This window comes from Hemicordylus capensis, chromosome 2 (assembly GCF_027244095.1).
Source record: "Hemicordylus capensis ecotype Gifberg chromosome 2, rHemCap1.1.pri, whole genome shotgun sequence".
NCBI lineage: Eukaryota > Metazoa > Chordata > Lepidosauria > Squamata > Cordylidae > Hemicordylus > Hemicordylus capensis.
The window spans coordinates 178,861,840-178,881,380 of NC_069658.1; the positions used below are offsets into that span (position 1 = coordinate 178,861,840).

Consider the following 19,541-nt stretch of genomic DNA (forward strand, 5'->3'; position numbering starts at 1 on the left):
AGTCTTGTGTCCTGGGCAGGAAAGGTGCTATTCAGCAGAGATCCATGCCTGGTGCTGGCTGACATCTCGCTCAAACACAAACAGGGCGAAGCAGCCTGGCTCAGGGGACAAGCTAGCGGAGGTGCCGTTCGGGGTCCTGGGGCACTGTGGGAAGGCAGCAACAGTTAAGGAACACTTGATACATCCACTTTATCCAAAGTGGAGATCCTTATTAGTAACCATAATAATGACTACGAATACAACGAATATTTATATGCCACTTTTCAACCAAAGTTCCCAAAGCAGTTTACCTAGATATAAATAAATAAGGTATCTCCCTGTCCCCAAAGGGCTCACTGTCTAGAAGAGAAACATGAGAGACACCGGCAACAGCCACTGGAGGGATGCTGTGCTGGAGATAATAACAACAACTAGCCGACCCCGCACAGAGCATCTGTGCAGTGCTTTGGGGCCGGCTGTTTCCCCCTCCCTCTTCCTCCTGCCCCGTCTCTCCTCTCTTCCCCTTCCCTCCAGCCCGCACTCTCCAGCCCTCCTCCCCTCCCGTTCTTCCCACACACACACAGCCGTGGCGGGCGGCCAAGAAGGGCCCCACCGCCGCCATTTTTCTGCCGCCACTTTTCTCTCCCCCCACTCCACCCACCCGCCGCCACTTTTCTCTCGCCCATCCGCCCACCAGCCGCCACCTTTCTCTCCCCCCACCCACTGCTGCTTTTCTCTCCCCCCACCCTCTGCCCACCAGCCAGCCGGCTGGCTGGCCACCGCCGGCACTTTCTTCCCCCTCTGCTCCTCACTCTGCCGCAACTCTCGCAGCGTGTCGCGAGAGTTCCGCCGCCAAATCCTGGACACGCACCGGCTAAGAGAATTAGTTATATAGATACTTTAACATGGCTCATTCAGAGTGCCCAAAGCACTTCTTATTCATCAACTCAGTCGGCCATACAACAGGCCTGCAAGATAGGTCACTATTAACCCCACACTATCAATCAATCAATTTTATTACAGCCATAGGCCATACAAAAGACATTAAAAAAGGTTTATAACAAAGCATTATACATAGTAAACAGAATAAAACCGTAGGCTCCTATAAATTTGACCTTAAACAAGATTTTAATCTAATAGCAACATAGAAGAATTTCACCACCACTTTAGTGACCTCATTATTTTGGTCCTCAAGGCAAAAGTTCAAGTAAAAGGGGTTGGTTCTTCCTGGAAATTGCTCTAGCAAAGGGGATATAAGTTCTTTCCTGGTATCACAGTAAAGAGAGCAATATAACAACACATGTGAAACCGTTTCAGGGAGGCCTGCACCACAAGAGCATAAGCCAGAGTCTGGCAATCCCTTATCAAATCTTTTCTCCAAAAGGGCTGAGGTCAGCACATTCATATGGGCCCTAGTAAATGCTATCCTAAACTTTAAAAAGTGTAGGGAAGCTAGATAACTGGCATCTCTATTCACCAAAGGGGGCATGATCCCAAAAAATAAAGGAGAACAGGTCCTATTTCCCCAAGAAACAAGATTCTAGTGCTCAGTGTCATGGAAACATTGTAAAAGTATATCCTTTGCCTTCTCAATTCCCATAAGTAGAATTTCAGAAGGAGATAGACCCATTTGCAGTATTTTATTGTTGACGTGTGACAGCCAAGGGCTAGGGAAAGAGTCCCTCCATAAGAACCAAAAGTAGGAGGGCTCCCGATATTCCAAGCAAAGTTTGATCCATTTAATAAAGGTAAGCTCCCATGCTTTAGAGGAAATAGTAAGGGATCCAGACTCTAAACATAGCGCTGAATAAGGTACACATCTGGGTACCCCAAAAATAGCCCTAAGGACAATTGATTGAACCCTTTCCATCTCAGATGTTACTCCCTGAATCCAGAGTGGAACCCCATAAAATAACTGAGCTACAATCTTTGCTCAAAAAACCTGGAGAGCCATAGGTATATACTGGCCACCTTTGGAATAGTAAAATCATAAGAGAGCATTGAGGGTTTTATGTGCAATGGAGATAGAATACGATCTTTGTGATTTCCAGTTCAGATTATATTGAAAATGTATACCAAGATATTTAATTTAAAAAACAAGACAAAACAACCCACACTAGAGATGTGCTAGATGGGGGGGGGGGGCACGCGGATATAATAGCAGTTTGCCACCTAGCAAGTTTTATCTCTGAATGACAAGCGTGTATCAGTTTTTGCTCCTCTTGTCTTTCATGGCTCCCCCTGCCCAACCCCGCACTGTAATCTTTAGTAGAGTGATTGGTGAGGATGCTGAGTATTCTTTGTTAGAGCAGGACTACATTTCCCAGGGTTCCATGGGAAGAGGAAACGAGTACAAAGTCTGTGGCGCAGAATTGCCCAGTGAGTTCCTGGCTGAGGACTTTCTAGCTCCCCAGACACACTTATGGCCACTACACTAAGCCGGCTGTCCACATAGACTCTTGTGTACTGAAAGGCAGGAGGGAGAGTAGATGTTTGGGGCGGGGGCTGAGTTCTGCGAGCAAAGCTGTGCCCACCTAGGCGGTGCTGACCAGCTGGGGTGGGGCCAGTTGCTCTTCCTCAGCTAAAGGGCTTGGTATGTCAATTCTTAGCCAGCTGCAGCCCAACAAAGGGGAGTTCTGGGGGGGCCAACCGGCTGGGCTGGGCTGGGCTGGGCAGGCATGTTGCAAGACATGAAGTGGAGGTGGAGCCATGCCAGTGCCCACTCCAATGCATGGGCAGAGTTCCTTCTCCCAAGCAATGCTTTGTCTCTGGTCAACTGCGCCAGGAAGCAGTACAGTACTAGAGAGGCAGGCAGGCAGGTGAGGCGCCCTGTCACCCATAGCTACCCAGCCTGTGGGCCGGCCTGCTTCTGGCTCCTGTCCCGGCAGGCCTCAAATCCCTGTGGCACATAGGAAGCTGCTGTATACTGAGTCAGACCATTGGCCTCTCTAGCTCAGTATTGATTATGCAAACTGGCAGCAGCTTCTCCAAGGTTGCAGGCAGGAATCTCTCTCAGCCCTATCTTGGAGATGCTGGGGAGGGAACTTGGAACTTAGATGCTCTTCCCAGAGCGGCTCCATCCCCTGAGTGGGAATATCTTGCAGTGCTTACACATCAAGTCTCCCATTCATATGCAACCAGGGCAAACCCTGCTTAGCTAAGGGGACAAGTCATGCTTGCTACCACAAGACCAGCTCTCCTCTCCTTGCAACCATGCTGCCAGTTGACCACCCACGGCACACAGAGCTCTGCACAACGATCTGCTGTGCCACCCGCCTGAACCCCAGGAGCCCTCCAGTGTTCTGTGTAGGACATCAAGGCCCAGCATGCAGATCAGGGCACACAAAACGCCTTCCTGTTTGGGTTGCTTTATCCCTGCAGCTTGGCTTTCCTTCCTGGAGCTAGTTGATCAGCAGACATTGCAACAGCTCCAGAGGCAGCCCTATAGTGAGGCCGAGCCAGGCCGTACAGGTAGCCCATTCGGGTTGCCATTAAGGTCAAAAAAATTATTTATTTATTTATTGTTATTTTACATTTTATATTCCGCTCTTCCTCCAAGGAGCCCAGAGCGGGGTTCTACATACTTGAGTTTCTCCTCACAACAATCCTGTGAAGTAGGTTAGGCTGAGAGAGAAGTGACTGGCCCAGAGCCACCCAACAAGTATCATGGCTGAATGGGGATTTGAACTTGGGTCTCCCCGGTCCTAGTCCAGCACTCTAACCACTATACACCACTCTGGAGACCTCTAACCCACAATCCTTTGCAAGCACCATTGACATGAAGGGGAGCTCTGCACAGCACAGCCGTGCTCCCATTCATTTCAGTGGGGTTTGTGCAGAGAAAGGAGCAGATGTCCAGCCAGGCTTCTCCCACTCAGTGCCTCAAAAACAGGCATCTGCCAGATTCTTTGGAAAGAGGAGCGCCTGGCATCAGATCTTTGCTCACACACAGATAACGCCGCCGTAACTTGACTAGAGTGAGATGTGAAACTGATAGGGCCAAGCCTTTGTTCAGTGCCCAGTGAAGCAGAGAGAGCAACAGGCTTGTCCTTGGAAGCAAAGAAACGATTTTTATTTCCACTCAAGGGCTCTCAAGGGCAGCTCACAAAGGAGGGGAAGCATCATTGGTCTATTTTCCTCACTCTGCTAGGAAAAGTGAACCCAGGACTCCTGTCACCTGAGCCAATATGGCCTCATCCCTCTCAGTCAAGGATACAGCCCACAGCTCTACTGGCTCTCACCCACCATTAGGAGCTGGTTTTACCCTGAAGCAACATGAAAGCACTTGCTTTGGATACCAGATGCTAAAAAAGCACAGACTATACCAGAGTTTCTTAACCTTGGGCCCCTAGATGTTGATGGACTACAACTCCCATCATCCCCAGCCATGTCCACTGTGGCTGGGGATAATGGGAGCTGGAGTCCATCAACATCTGGGGGTCCAAGGTTAAGAAACCTGGACTATACCATTACAAACATGACCTTTAAAAAAAAAGTCTGATGAACAGATGAATCAGTTGAGATAACCAAACTGCACATATGTGTGTATGTGTGTGTACACGCATGCATGCTCTCTCCTGTAAGGAAGCTTGGTGATCTGTGTAATCCTGCTAAGTGCTGAGGATGTAATCACATCAAATGGGTGGTAAAATGGTAGCCTCGAGAGTCTTAAGGGCACAGCCTTAAGGTCCTTCCAGAGTGCAAAAAAACAAAAAGGAAAGCGTGACCTGAAAATTTTGTCTACAAAGTGGAAGTGAGACCTTACTCAAGCTACAGATGCTTCCCCACAGGTTTGCCTCTTCTTTGGCCTGGTCCCATGGCCAGCAGGAAACTTGCACACATTAGCAGTGCCATCCACTGGCCATATGTGGGCAATCTGTGATTTTAAAAAATCACATCTTTTGGAACTACATTTAAAAGTACATTTTCATCACAGATTGCTCACAAATGGCCAGTAGATGACAGTGAAATGGTGCACAGTCCCTGCTGGCTGTGTAACCAGCTTGCAAGCTTATGCTGAGAAAGATAACTTGAGCCTGTGGGAGGTTTGCAGGCAAGCTCTTCAGTGGTTTTTTGCAGTCTGAGAGGACCCTTAAATTGGTCCAGAAGGCATGACCTCACCCTTGAGATCTGTAGTTAGAAATCCCAAGCTAACAGAGAATTCGTAGCAGCCTCACCAAATGTTTATTCCCAGGATGCTTCAGGAGGATTAAACAGATCTACACAAGATATTTGTAGCATAGATAATGGCCCACATGATGTTCAAGTGGTACAGAGGCGTAATGCTGTGCCTTGGAGCTGTTGTGGACTTCTAAGCAAGCCCCAATGCTGATCAGAAGCAGTGGATGTGGAAAGAGTGTTTCTGTAGGCTTCCCCGTTGTCTTGAATGGAAATGCTGTTTCTGTGGAAACGTTGGGTCTGCATACACTGCTTCGGAACAGCACCAAGACTTGCTTAGAAGTCCACTGCAGCTCCAGGATAGCTCCATTATGGCTCCATAACACTGAGCATCATGTGGGCCAATAACAATACATTATATGGGTGTAGTGCTTTCAAGTATTCAAAGCATTCCGCATGTATTATCTTCTTATCCTTACAACCACCCTGTAGGGTATTATTATCCACATATTGCTGCTGGGACAGAGAGGGAATAAGTTATCTAAAGTCATCTGGAGCATTTCCAGACAGCAGGCTTTACCGTGGGTTACAGCAAGTCTGAATTGGCCCCCAAAACCAACAGACAAAGTGGATCCCCCTCCTGGACATATATTAGGCTATACTCTTAACGCAGAATGAATAACCTGAATCGTGTGTGAAGTGCTACCCCCCTGCGAGCTGCAGGGACTTTGGACTAAATCTGCAGATATGTGAACGTACACCCTGCATTCCGGAGGAGAAGAGCGCCAAAAGCCCCATCTAGTGAGTTCATGGCAGATAAGATCTCTGCTATAAATAAGTGATTTATAGCTCATCTCTTAGCTACTATGCTGCACTCATTCTCAAAGCCAGGTATGTGTAATTAGAGTGGATAATGTAGTAAATGACAGAACAAAAACAAATTTCATTTTGGCCACCAGGCAAGAGAAATTTTTTTAAAAAATAAATACAAATAATACATAGTACATAATATACAAAGTAACTGAATACATAAAATTAGAATATATTCCCTCCCCCCTGCCCAGGGTTTTAATATCACAATTTATAATGATTTACTTCAATAGATAGCCACCTAATGGCACAGTGGGGAAATGACTTGCTTAGCAAGCATGAGGTTGCCGGTTTGAATCCCCACTGGTGTGTTTCCCAGACTATGGGGAAACACCTATGTCAGGCAGCAGCGATATAGGAAGATGCTGGAAGGCATCATCTCACACTGCGCAAGAGATGGCAACAGTAAACGCCTCCTATATTCTACCAAAGAAAAAAACAGGGCTCTGTGGTCGCCAGGAGTCAACACCGACTTGACTGCACACTTTACTTGACTTCAATAGATATTACTTAGCTATTCAATTAGATGTCATATCCTTGCAAATTCTACTAGCTATAAGGCAAAACTTAGCAACTGAATAAGAAATTTTATCATCATGATCTGAAAGATGATGTTGGGTATAAAATTCATCAGAACGACCCAAGAAGTTTTCTAAAAATATATACGAACATTCATATGAAGCTGCCATATACTGAGTCAGACCTCTGGTTCTCTAGCTCAGTATTGTCTACACAGACTGGCAGGGGCTTCTCCAAGGTTACAGGCAAGTCTCTCCAAGCCCTATCTGGAGATGCCAAAGAGGGAACCTGGAACCTTTTGCATGCAAGCACACATGCATGCAGATGCTCTTCCCAGAGCACCCCCAAGGGAAATATCTTACAGTGCTCATATGTAGTCTCCCATTCAAATGCAAGCCAGGGCAGACCCTGCTTAGCAAAGGGAACAATTCATGCTTGCTACCACAAGACCAGCTCTCCTGAGTTGTGTCAGAAGTGGGATGTGTCAGAAGCACTCCATTCGGAGACCAGTTATATACACACTACAGATATCCCTATAGAAGCTACAATAAAGTAACTTGTGAGCCATTGTTTCAATAGCTCCCGATTTGCAAGGACAAAAACACTCATCAAATTGAACTTTAATAAATCTCCCTAAGAGAACTGAAGTATCCAGAGCATTAACACATGCCTGGTTAAATGCCCTTCAATGTTTTGCTGTCCTAAGGAGATTACGGTTCCTAGCTGGTCTCTTATTCGAAAATTGGTTTCCTAATACTAAAGGTAAAGTGTGCCGTCAAGTTGATTTTGGCTCCTGGCGCCCACAGAGCCCTGTGGTTTTCTTTGGTATAATACAGAATGGGTTTACCATTGCCTCCCACGCAGTATGAGATGATGCCTTTCAGCATCTTCCTATATCACTGCTAATACTACTCCCTTAGAAATAAGGCTTCTGTCATTCTGTCACTCTACATCCGATATCCTTTGACAAAGCAGCAATTTGGCTTGATCAAAGCCATCACTATTAATACCTGTGGTGAAAAACCATAGATACACAACTTCTTCTCAAGTGTGTATTCCAATTTAGAGGTGAAATTATCCGCCAACATCAACAGTGTCAGCCCCAAAGGGTAGAAATTTACCTTAAGCCAGAATTTAAATATACAAAGCCATATTTTAGAACAGGGTTTCTTAACCTTGGGCCCCCAGATGTTGTTGGACTACAACTCCCAGAAACCCCAGCCACAAAGGCCATGTCTGGGGATTCTGGGAGTTGTAGTCCAACAACATCTGGGGGCCCAAGGTTAAGAAACCCTGTTTTAGACTCTACCCTACATAACCCAGCTCCTGCAATAGGGACACTGTGGGCTACTTGGAATAACTTCCTTAGAAACTTGGACTGCACCACATCCAATGCAAAGGCATTCGAGTACAGTCCAAGTTGGGCACCGTATAGAAGTTGTGCCAAGGCTTTAGATTCAAACAGCCTAATTGCTGCAGGAATCAAATGGGCACGTCTAGAGTTCCATGCATTTTGCTGTACATACTCTAGATGGGCCTTACAGCTACCGGAAGATTGAAACACGATCCCCAAATACCTGGTCCATCAAGGGACCAGGCCAATGTCTTTGGGCAATCAACCTTTATTATGGTCACAGACCGGCATAAAGTACATTTTAAAACCTAAGTAGCAATAAATTTTACACTCTAAAATTATCATAAGATCATTTAAATTATACAATAAGAAATATGAGACGCTAAAATACATTACTAACATAAAATGATTTAAAATATAAAAATTAGGCATGTGACTGCACTAAAAATCTAGCGATGGCTCTAATAAGAGACATAGTAGACTCTGGGCTACATTTTGATTTAACTACGGCTGCAATAAGACGCATAGGAACAAACCATATAGCAGTACCCTAGATTGTGTTGCATACTTATAAAGTAAGAAAAGGTTTTAAAAGATTTAAAACATATAAAATCATGACAGTCATCATTTAAAATAATAAGAGCTAATATGCGTTAAAAGGATATTGTATAGTATACACAAAAATATAAGCCAGTAAAATAGTAGCCAGGAAGTTGTGGGTCTATAGGTTGTTGGGTTGCCACACTAAGGCAGAAGCCATGGCTGTCCTCCAGTTCAGAGAGGTGGGCTCTGAGCACGCGTGATCATCGTCCGCCAGATATGAATAGCTGCCACACAGAACCTGGCGACACTGTAGGTGGCAGCAGGGTTGCTATCAGAGAGCAGCAAAGAGGTGTAGAACCGGTCCGTTCACCCAGGATAGCCATGCAATAGTGGTAAGATGAGGGAGGCACGGATGTCCCTGTAGAACAGGCACTGCAGAAAAAAGTGTCCTGCTGTTTCTACCTGCTCTGAGCCACAGGAACACTTGCACTCTGAGATTGAGATCTTCCTATAGTGACCTTCAAGTATGGCTGAGGGAAGCACATGGCAGTGTAATGCCCCCCTATGCTTTGCGACCTCCAATTGGGTTAGGTATGACAAGGGGGCGCTGACATACCGGAGTCCTTCACTTACAGGGAAGTTAGGGGCCTTGCCTATGTCAGATTGACGCTCTATATCTGTAATATGTTGTTTGATGAGTGCCTTGGCCAGGTCGTACCCCAAGTTAACTAAGTGAAGCGGGGATAGGCCCAGGGACTTTATTCTATTCATAGCTGTCTGTTTCGAACTGGATTGGAAGTCATCACATAGTGTTAGCAGGGCTAGGCCTGAGGAGGAAAGGGAGAGCTTTGGCCAGTAGTTCAGTATGGCCATCCATACCTTGCCTCCACTTTCATTACGCCTGTCTCTAGTCGCAGGATAGCGTTATATACACATCTTGGTACTTGAAGAACTGCTCTTAATTACTTTGATTGCATGCGTTTCAGCATGGAAAAGCTGGGGAAAGGGATGAGCTGGGCACCGCAGAGTAACTGTGCTATCGGCTTGGCTTCATACAGTTTTAGCGCTGCAGGTATGTAGTGGCCAACTCTTGCTCGGAGGAACTTAAAAATAGCGGAGGAGCTCCTCTGTGCATTTATTGCTGCATACTCCCCATTTGTCTTCCTAGAGCTGGAGGAATGCAGGACGATCCCCAGATATTCAAAGCAAGGGACCTGTTCTATCTTGTGCCCATCTATAAGGGCCTTTTGGCAAAGGCTATGATTTTGGTTTTGTGGTAATTAAGCTCCAGCAGATCTTCCTTGCAATACTGGGCCAATGCCTTCAGTGCTCGTTTAAGGCCAATTTGGGTCCTTGAGAGTATTGCTGCATCATCCGCATATAATAGGGTAGAGATGTGGGCTCCTGCGAGTTTAGGGGGATGGAAGTCTAAGTTGCTAATTTGCCCCACCATTGTATTGATGTAGAAGTTGTCTTTGGGCACTTTGCAAACCTCATAATCTTCATTTTGGCGTAATTAATCTGCAAAGCCTGCTCTCTACAATAAGCAGCAAGGGAATTATGTGCCCTACTCAGCCCAATTGGAGTTTGAGATAAAATTACAGAATCATACACACAAAGAAGAATCGTAATGGGTTTGGAGGCCAATTTCAGTGGATGAAAATCAGAGTTAATTAGATAAGCAACTAGATTAATTTATATAAAAAATTCAACAAAAGTGGGGCTAAAATGCAGCCCTGTTAATGCCTCTAAAGGTTGGAATTGCTTCACAAAGATGACCTGAGGCGTTACACCTTACCTTCAGACAAGAATTCTGATATAAATTGTGTCTGAGGAACAAATGGCGATCAACTGCAGAAGCTTGCAGTTTGCACCACAGCTTCTCCCTAGATAGGTCAAAAGCAAACTCGAAACTGACAAGCGCAGCATAAAGAGCCATTTAGTAATGACACTAAACATGCTCCAAGTCCTACACAACCCCATCCTCTGTTCTGCAAGCAGGGGAAAAGAACCCAGGTATCCTGAATCCCTGAAATCTAGTATAACTGATTTTGGAATGGTTTCCCCTCCTTTCTGATGTGGTTCACATTTTAAATGGCAAGTGTATTTGCAATGGTAACACCCTGAAGCATGGCGAAGAGGCTGCATGTTTGACTGTGTAAACACACAAGAGATGGGATAGACAGCCATCAGAGAGCACTGGCTGGTTATACACCCCTCAGCTTTACAGTGTTTACTATGGGAGTACACACAGTAAACATGCATGCTAAGTGATGTACAGGTAGTGGGCATTCCATGCTAGCCTCCAACCATGGATAACGAAACCCCGGATAATGAAAACTTAAGCAATGAGAATTGGAGGGTTAGGTTCTAGAGTCCAGGAAAATGACTGAAAAATCACCAAAAAGACAGGGTAAAAGCAGAAATAAGGATGAGGCACAGCAATATACCTTGGCCACCTCAGTTCTCCCACTCTCCAGCACTGCCCCCCAGCTTCTCCCGTAATGGGTAATCACGACGATCCTCACCCCACAGCTGAAGCCCAGCACTTAGCAGCACGAGCCCCTCAGCCTGATGGGCTGGTAGGTTGGCCAAGGAGGCAGCACAAAATTAAATCCAATTCAAAAAAACCCACACAGAGGAGTGTGTGAGAATCAAGGAGTAAGAGATCAGTTTTCAATGGATAATTAAAATCAATTTTTTAAATTTAAATTTAAATTTACAGGTGAAACTCGGAAAATTAGAATATCGTGCAAAAGTCCATTAATTTCAGTAATGCAAATTAAAAGGTGAAACTGATATATGAGACAGACGCATTACATGCAAAGCGAGAGAAGTCAAGCCTTAATTTGCTATAATTGTGATGATCATGGCGTAAGCTCATGAAAACCCCAAATCCACAATCTCAGAAAATTAGAATATTACATGGAACCAAGAAGACAAGGATTGAAGAATAGAACAATATTGGACCTCTGAAAAGTATAAGCATGCATATGTATTCAGTACTTGGTTTGGGCCCCTTTTGCAGCAATTACTGCCTCAATGCGGCGTGGCATGGATGCTATCAGCCTGTGGCACTGATGAGGTATTATGGAAGACCAGGATGCTTCAATAGCGGCCTTCAGCTCTTCTGCATTGTTTGGTCTCATGTCTCTCATCCTTCTCTTGGCAATGCCCCATAGATTCTCTATGGGGTCAGGTCAGGCGAGTTTGCTGGCCAATCAAGCACAGTACACTGTATACTTTTCGGAGGTCCGATGGGGGGGAATCTCCCCATGGGGGGGGAATCTCTTTAAAGGAGGGGGGGTGCACAGCGTGGTGGGGACTTCTGGTCACTTCAGGTCCGAGGCAGCACTGGGGCAGCAAAGCTGCTGCCCTGCCAGACTGTTTTGAAAGGCAGTGCCAGTGAGGGAAAGGCAGTGGGAGGGGTAAGAACACTCTCCCCCATCCTTAAAGAGATCCCCCCCCCACCTTCGAACTATTGACATGTGGCTGGTTTGGCAGCATAAGAGTGCCCGAGATAGGTGTTTCCTGACTTCAACTCTGGGGAAACATACCAGCGGGGATTCAAACCAGCAACCTCTGGCTTGCTAGTCAAGTCATTTCCCTGCTGTGCCATTAGGTGTCTTTAAAAAAAAAAATTTTAAAAAGGCCTTACCTGTGTTATTATTTATTTAAACACATCTGATTGTATACCACCCCAAACCCATGTCTCTGGGTGGTTTACAATAAAACATTAAAATGATTTAAAATAAAATTGAACACAATGTTAAAAACTATTAAAAACTGTTAAAGGGCAAAAGTGTGGGAGCAGACTATATTGTGCCTGGAGGTCAGAAGTGAAGACTTGCAACCTTACAATCTTGTCTCCATTTGACTCGTAAGGAATTAGGGGATTACAAAGATGCTTCAAAGGAGGATTCCTATATTCTGCCCCTCTGTAGGAGGATATGGACACATGCAGGGCTGTCATACTAAAATGTAGGTTAGCCCACAGAACATCCTCTTAAAACTGAGATCATATCATTTAAGTGAGACTGGGAAAGTATGGCTTTTAATTAGCATTTGTCTGCATGCTATGATGGGGACTGAGAAAAAGGGAACATAGTACAGGGTTTCTTAACCTTGGGCCCCCAGATGTTGTTGGACTACAACTCCCATCATCCTCAGCCACAAAGGCCATGTCTGGGGATGATGGGAGTTGTAGTCCAACAACATCTGGGGGCCCAAGGTTAAGAAATCCTGTAATAGTACAACTCTACAGAGTTATTTACAGAATACTCTATTACTGCCTAGAGAAAGCTGGTTTCTTACCGCAGCCCTTTCTTTTTTGAAATTTATGACGGTTTTCCCATTAATGTACAAGAAAACATTAACAGCTGTCACAAGGATTAATATGCCTTTGCACCAAGAAAACAAACAGATCTGACAAAATCAAATGTGTTTAGTTATATCTCTTTTGCATAATTTGTTCCATCTCTAAAGCACTTGGGTTTTGTTTGTTTGTTTGTTTTTTAGATGAGGAGTTGGGACGGGTGGGAAAGGAGTGGAAAATTTCCGGTAAGTTGACTGTAGTCATGGAGGTGGGACAAAGCGACACACATGAATCTAAAGTCCCGCCCCACCACTGGAAACTCCACCCCTTTCAGCTTTTACCATTCACCAAACATTGTTCATCTGTTCTCAACTCCCCCCGCCCAGTCGCAAGGGCTAGAAACCTGCTGTTTTAGGGGAAAGCCTTTAATGGAGAATGCTTGATACCAAATCATGTGTCAAAATGAAATACAACACAGTTGCACTCTGGGCGTTGAATCTGTGTGCAGCCCCACCAACTACTAATACTGCATGGGATCCATACCATCAGGGGACCTGCTTCACAGCCACATAACTTTCTCCTAAGGGTAGGGAGAACCAGCTGCACCCAAGCAGTGTTCCCTCTAACAGGGATTCCCAGATGTTGTTGACTACAACTCCCAAAATCCCCAGCTGCAATTTCGTTTGCTTGAGGACCATGGGAGTTGTAGTCAACAACATCTGGGAATCCCTGTTAGAAGGAACACTGCACCCAAGGGAAGTTGGGGGCTCTTATCCTCTCAGCTGGCAGGTGAGCTTGAGCAAAGCCAGGTGTTCTGGGATATATTTCCAGCTCTTCAACTGCATTATTGCAATGCAAAGCTTTGGTCGATTAGGCTCTAAGCAATTCTTCAATTGTCGAGGGAGAAAAGCGATTCCTGCCATTCTAAACTCATTAAACAAGTAGTGTGAAAGGGTGGTAGAAATCATCACATAAAGAGGATAATCACAGAACACTAGAGGGAAAACAAAACAAGCAAAGCAAACAGGCATCTAATGTGTTCCAGCAACCGAAAATTTGATTTCAGCATTAAAAAAAATGACCACCATTATAGACCAAGTTGCCAAATAGCAATGTGTCCTGCCCCCTAGTGGGGGAAAGGGGATTGTCACCTTGTCACAGTTGCAAATTGTTCTGCAAGAAAGTATTCAACTAAAAGGTGCATACACAGACATACCTGTTGTTAGGTGCTGTAGGGTGTGGGTGGGAGAGAAAGAGAATGAATGAATGAACGAACGAATGTGTGCTTAGAGGCGCACTCCTCTTTGGAGTGGGAGCAGCCTGCCGCTCCAGTAATTGACCCATTCCTGTGTATAGAGGAAGCAGATAGAATGCGCCTTCACAGCACGGAACAGCTATATGTGTCACACAAAGTCAGGGACAGAGCAGCATAGGAAAAGCCACATTACATTCTCCCAAAATGTATGTCTGTATGCATCCAAATGGCTTTCCACTTTAGATTTACTTACTTTTGGCATTTTTAATGTACTTTTCTGGGGAGAAGTTCAAAGTTCACATCACATAAGGACTACAAAAATATCCTAACATTCAAACAAATACACCACGAGTAATAAGAAACCTCTACTGAGGCCAGTGGGCTGGGGGAGGGGAGGAACCAGACCAAAAAATACAAGGTTTTAGAACAGCGTTCCATAAGAGAAAGCAAATAGGAGCACTAACTCCTCAGCCTAACTCCTCAGGCAATTTCACAGCCTCACGAGTTACAGTTCTAAAGGCCCTGCTTCTAGTAGCACCAGCTCCTATCACATGTATTGGAAGATGAAGCAGGGCCTGCTCAGGCGAATGGAAGAACCAACCATCACAGTGCTGCCACTGTGGCTCCCATGAATCTGGTCGTGGGCAGAAAGGTGGGGGAAAGGCTGAGCCCAGACAGAAGAACTGCGGCTTAGCAAGCGATCGTTGTCCCCAAGGACCTCCAGAGCAAGTGCTATGTCTCCCCGAGACCTAGACACCTAGAAAGGTCATTGGCCGCCTCCTCTATGGCTCACGATGTGCTGGGTTGAGGTAGTAAGTGCTATCCCTGCAGAGTTTGTTGACTTGGGCCTAAAGTATTAGACCCTCCACTTGAGGTTGCAATTTGCAGTTCCACTCTTGGCTTGTAAGACACACTGGATGCAGTGATGGCCAAAGAAAATGGCACAGAGCTTTCCCCTAAGGTATCTCCAAGACTGAAGAACAAACCCTCACAGGAAATGGCAGTCAGTCACTCTGCTCTGGGTCTGAGCAGGACCAGCACCCTGCCACACATGGAAGGAACAGTCTTCATGTCCCCTTCTCCCAGGGGTTCATTTATTCACTTTCCCCTCCTCAGACCAGCCCCTGCAGCTCCTCCAGGGTGGGCATGAAGCGTTTCTCGTATCCAGAAATCTTCATGGGAGTAGGGGCAGGGGGCGGGGCAGGGAGAGGGGCAGGTGTAGGTGTAGGTGTCTGCTGCGGCACTGACTCCTTTATCTCCACAATGTCTAGCTTCTCCAAAGACTTGGCTGGGCTCAAGGCATCCTGCAAGAAGAACAGCAAAGTAAGGAGCTGGAGAGATCATTTAGACACAGACAATTGGCCACTGCATCCTCATGGCAAGGGGCTGGAATGAAAAGTGGAAAGAGCAAGGCCTCTCTTGGACGCTACGGACAGCTAGGGGAAGTTCCATTTTGACTTCCTCCCATCCGAGCCAGCAGATCTGCAAAGGTGCCATAGACACCAGCTAGAGAGGACTCCGTTTCTTTTCAAGCAAGAAGCTGGAGCGGTCTCAACCAGCAGACCTATTCATAAGCATGCAGAACAAACAGCCAACAAATGGAAAGAGCAACAGCAACAGTTGCTGTCCCACTTCTTTGGAACTCTCTTCCCGTTCAGATTCGTCTAGCCCCTTCCTTACTGATCTTCAAATCTCTGTTGAAGACTTTTCTTTTTCGCCAGGCTTTTGCCCTGTAGTTTACTTTCTTAGTTTTTTGTTAGTTACTTTAGTTTCTAATTTAGAATGTAATTTTTAATGTTGCCTTGTTTGCATGTTTTTGTGCACCGTCTTCGGAGTGGGTGGTATATTAAATGTTTATAATAAACAAACAAACAAACATACATACATACATGTTCCAGAAGGAAGGGAGGAGGAGGAGGAGGAGGGACAGTTTATTCTTTCTCCTTCCAGTAAGTATCGGCATGGCACATGCACACCCTAACATTTCCCCCAGTACCTTTAAAAAGGACTGATTCCCTCTGTCTTTGTTTGCTTCAGGTTCTTAGCAGTAAGTATGCTTATGTTAATTTAACAGAAAACCAATTAAGCTTTCAACTAATTAAATTACCTGATAAGCATCCAACCTTCTTTGATCTGTCAGCATCCCTAATTCTTATTAGGGCCACAAAGAGCATGAACAAGCAGAGACGGCTGGGAGAGGAGAGCTGGTCTTGCAGTAGCAAGCTTAACTTGTCCCCTTAGCTAAGCAGGGTCCAACCTTGGTTGCATATGGATGGGAGACTAGAAGTGTGAGCACTGCAAGATCTTCCCCTCAGGGGATGGAGCCGCTCTGGGATCTAGGTTCCAAGTTCCCTCCCTGGCGGCACCTCCAAGATAGGGCTGAGAGAGATTCCTGCCTGCAACCTTGGAGAAGCCGCTGCCAGTCTGTGTAGACAATACTGAGCTAGATGGACCAAGGGTCTGACTCAGTATATGGCAGCTTCCTATATTCTTATGTCCATTTCCAGAAAAACATGCTCCCCACTCCTCCTTTTTCCAAAAACAAATGCTTTTGTGTTTCAAATCCAACATACCGTGGCATGTGCAGGACCCTGCTCATCTATCTTCAAGACCACAATACTGTGCCCTGGATCTGGAATCTTCTCCCAGCACCATGGGGGCAGGACCTTGTGATAGAAGCTGAGGAACCTGTGTAGGAGAGAGAGCAGAGATGGCATTGTGCACAGAGCAGCACATGATCGCTCACGGGGAGGGAAAGGGGACCGTCACAGATGCTGGGCAAGACTGCACACACCTCCCTCCCTCCCTCCCTCCGTGGCGGTCTTTTATTACCTACCATTTCCACTTAACAAATACCACAACGAAGGCCAGGATAACCAGGCATCCCACAACTAAGATGATGGCCAAAGTGACCTGCCAGCGGGAATCTGCAGGAGCTGAGGAGAACGAGGCTGCAATTAACCTCAGCAGCCTCATGGCTGCTCCCAGTTAGCCCCCACCCAATAGTGTCCCGAAGTGAACAGCTTTCCCTTCTCCCATGTGAATAAGTGGCATTCAGTCCAATGGTGGGGAGTGGCGGGGAAGCAAAGCACTGCCCTTCTACTAGGAGTAGTACTGCCCCCTTTGAGAGAAGCAAAAACACCTCACCCACACCTCCGACATCATGTGGTCCAACCTGCCGCGCCCCCACCCCACCCCCGTCAGAGACACCCCCACCCCCACCACCCAGGATGTGCATGTGTGTACGCACAATGCGTATCGGCACCCAGCAGGCCCCAAATGTCCTGGGCCAGCCCTGGCTATTGTAGAGAGCCCTCTTCCCTGCTGGCCACCCCTCTGAAGCCAGATCCTGTTCTAAGGCTCACTGGCAGGACCACCACAGCTCCTGCTGTTCTTGGGCTTAGGAGCTGTCCAGGCAGCCGCTGGGCCTTGCTTGGCTGAAGTAACCAAATCCCCAGCGGCCCTTCCCACCTGGGGTGCGGAAGTGATGGTGGCTGGGCACGCCTTCCCCAGCTTTGGTGGAACCCGTCATGGAGAGTTGGTAGGAAGTCCCAGGCTCCAGGTCCGAGAGTGTGAAGCTCCTCTCTGTAGCACCAACTGCAACGAGGAGGGAAGAGTTTGACTCGGGGCGGACGGCAGTCAGTACCCACCATCCAGACTGGAATCCCACACTGTCTGAACTTCCAGAAATAAAGGGAACCCTGATAAATCCCCAGCTATGAATCCCCAGCTATAATGGCTCCTTATGCTCTGTAGATGTCAAGCGTTGTGTTATTTTATCCCTACGTTAAGCCTCATGCACTAGGCAGGAATTCCGTTCAAAGCATGGAGAGAGCAGCAGGACCGCAACCTGCTCACTCTGTCTTGCTCCAGCATGCCCACCCTACGCTCAACGGCTGGCTACGAATGCCATGGTCTGTCCATGCGTGTCGGCCCAGACACAAGCTATACCCCACGTGCAGTATTATTACTGCTATTGCTTGCCATTGGCATGTAGCACCTGGCAGTCACAGATGCTTAGGAACATAGGAAGCTGCCATATACTGAGTCAGCCCATGGGTCTGTCTAGCTCAGTATTATCTTCACAGACAGGCAGCAGCTTCTCCAAGGTTGCAGGCAGGAATCTCTCTCAGCCCTATCTTGGAGAAGCCAGGGAGGGAACCTGGAACCTAGATGCTCTTCCCAGAGCATCTCCATCCCCTGAGGGGAAGATCTTGCAGTGCTCACACTTCTAGTCTCAGCTTCTCCATCCAACGTCCTTCTGCAACGGAGGGAAATACAAAATACCTGCTTTGCACATACCTGCTCTGCACCGTCCCTTCCAGCTTCCTGCGGAGGTGGCGCATGCCCCCCAAAGCCCCGCACACCATCAGCACACATATGGCATCTGCACATGCACGGGTGGCATTTGCGTGGCCAGCAATGCCATGCTGACCACACAAATGGCGCCCGTGCATGCATGGACACCATGCGTGTGTGGATGTTGTGCAGGGCTTTTCGGGACATGCGCCGCCCCAGCAGGAAGCTGGAAGGGGCGGCGGAGAGCAGGTAAGCCCCTGCCCTCCTTCTTCTTAAAGTCCCCTTTTGTATTTCCCTCCGGGTGCTTAAACTGCACTTTGAGCACTAATGGGGCATCTTATAGGAGGGCAATTCTACCCAACCACCTTTCTCTTAATTGTGGCAACTTCTGGTTGCCTGCAGAGGCTGTAAGAGCTGAAACTAGACATGTCCAGGGGTGGGGTGGGGAGAGTGGGACCGAAAGTGAATGAGCACAGCAAGGTAAGAAAGGGGAGAGGAGGGTTTAGCTCCTCTCACCGATACAGGTCTTTTGTTGCAAAATTCAGATGCCCACCCCACTTGAATGGAGCAAGCCCAGCAATGAACATGGCTGCCTATGTCATGTTTAGCTTGGCACTAAACGAAACCCAAAATGTTATGGGGAAACCCCATCCTGACCCCAAAAGGCAGAAACCTCCAGTGAATGTGAATTCCAGAGTAAATCCACATAGGCTTCTCTGGAGGGATTTAGACCCAACCCATCTCCCCGCACTCCTGGAAACTGCTACTTGGGCTTGGGTCTACTCACTGGTCCTGGGGCTGCATGATGTGGGATTCTTGAGGTACAGTGTATAGTTAGTGACATGCCCGTTGCGCTTGGCCAAGGGAATCTCCTTCCAGGAGATGAGTGATGTTGTGGGGGAAATGCTTCTCTCCTGCAGTGCCTGGGGACCAGCTGATGGAGCTAGAAAAGAAGAGCAGGAGGGACAAGCTGTGATTCAACAGAGGAGCAGCAGCAGCAGCAGCAGATTACACGCCTGGGGACCAGTGTTCCCTCCAACAGGGATTCCCAGATGTTGCTGACTACAGCTCCCATGGTCCTCAAGCAAACGAAATAACGGCTTTTGCTTGGGGATTCTGGGAGTTGTAGTCAGCAACATCTGGGAATCCCTGTTAGAGGGAACACTGCTGGGGAACTGGGCAAAGGGTGGCTTCATTTCAAGAAGTCATCACACAAGCAAATGGAAGACCCCCTGTTTTTGCAGTAGATGTTGTTAGCATCCCTGTGGATAGAGTTCTGCAAAAGACCT

At 46.9% G+C, this 19,541-nt stretch overlaps 1 protein-coding gene across 5 annotated transcripts in view; it reads right to left on the reverse strand.

Annotated features, from left to right (window-relative positions):
- Window positions 1-6,038: 6,038 nt before the first annotated feature.
- IL27RA (interleukin 27 receptor subunit alpha) overlaps window positions 6,039-19,541 on the reverse strand; it is a 43,705-nt gene continuing 30,202 nt past the window's right edge. For all 5 annotated transcript variants that reach the window (XM_053299748.1, XM_053299746.1, XM_053299750.1 and 2 more), the window contains 5 exons: window positions 19,040-19,195; window positions 17,425-17,550; window positions 16,790-16,889; window positions 16,527-16,641; window positions 6,039-15,257 (listed from right to left, as the gene is read on the reverse strand). In XM_053299748.1, coding sequence (XP_053155723.1) covers window positions 15,066-15,257; window positions 16,527-16,641; window positions 16,790-16,889; window positions 17,425-17,550; window positions 19,040-19,195 — 689 coding nt within the window. In that variant the 3' untranslated portion in view covers window positions 6,039-15,065. The remainder of the gene's footprint in view (window positions 15,258-16,526; window positions 16,642-16,789; window positions 16,890-17,424; window positions 17,551-19,039; window positions 19,196-19,541) is intronic.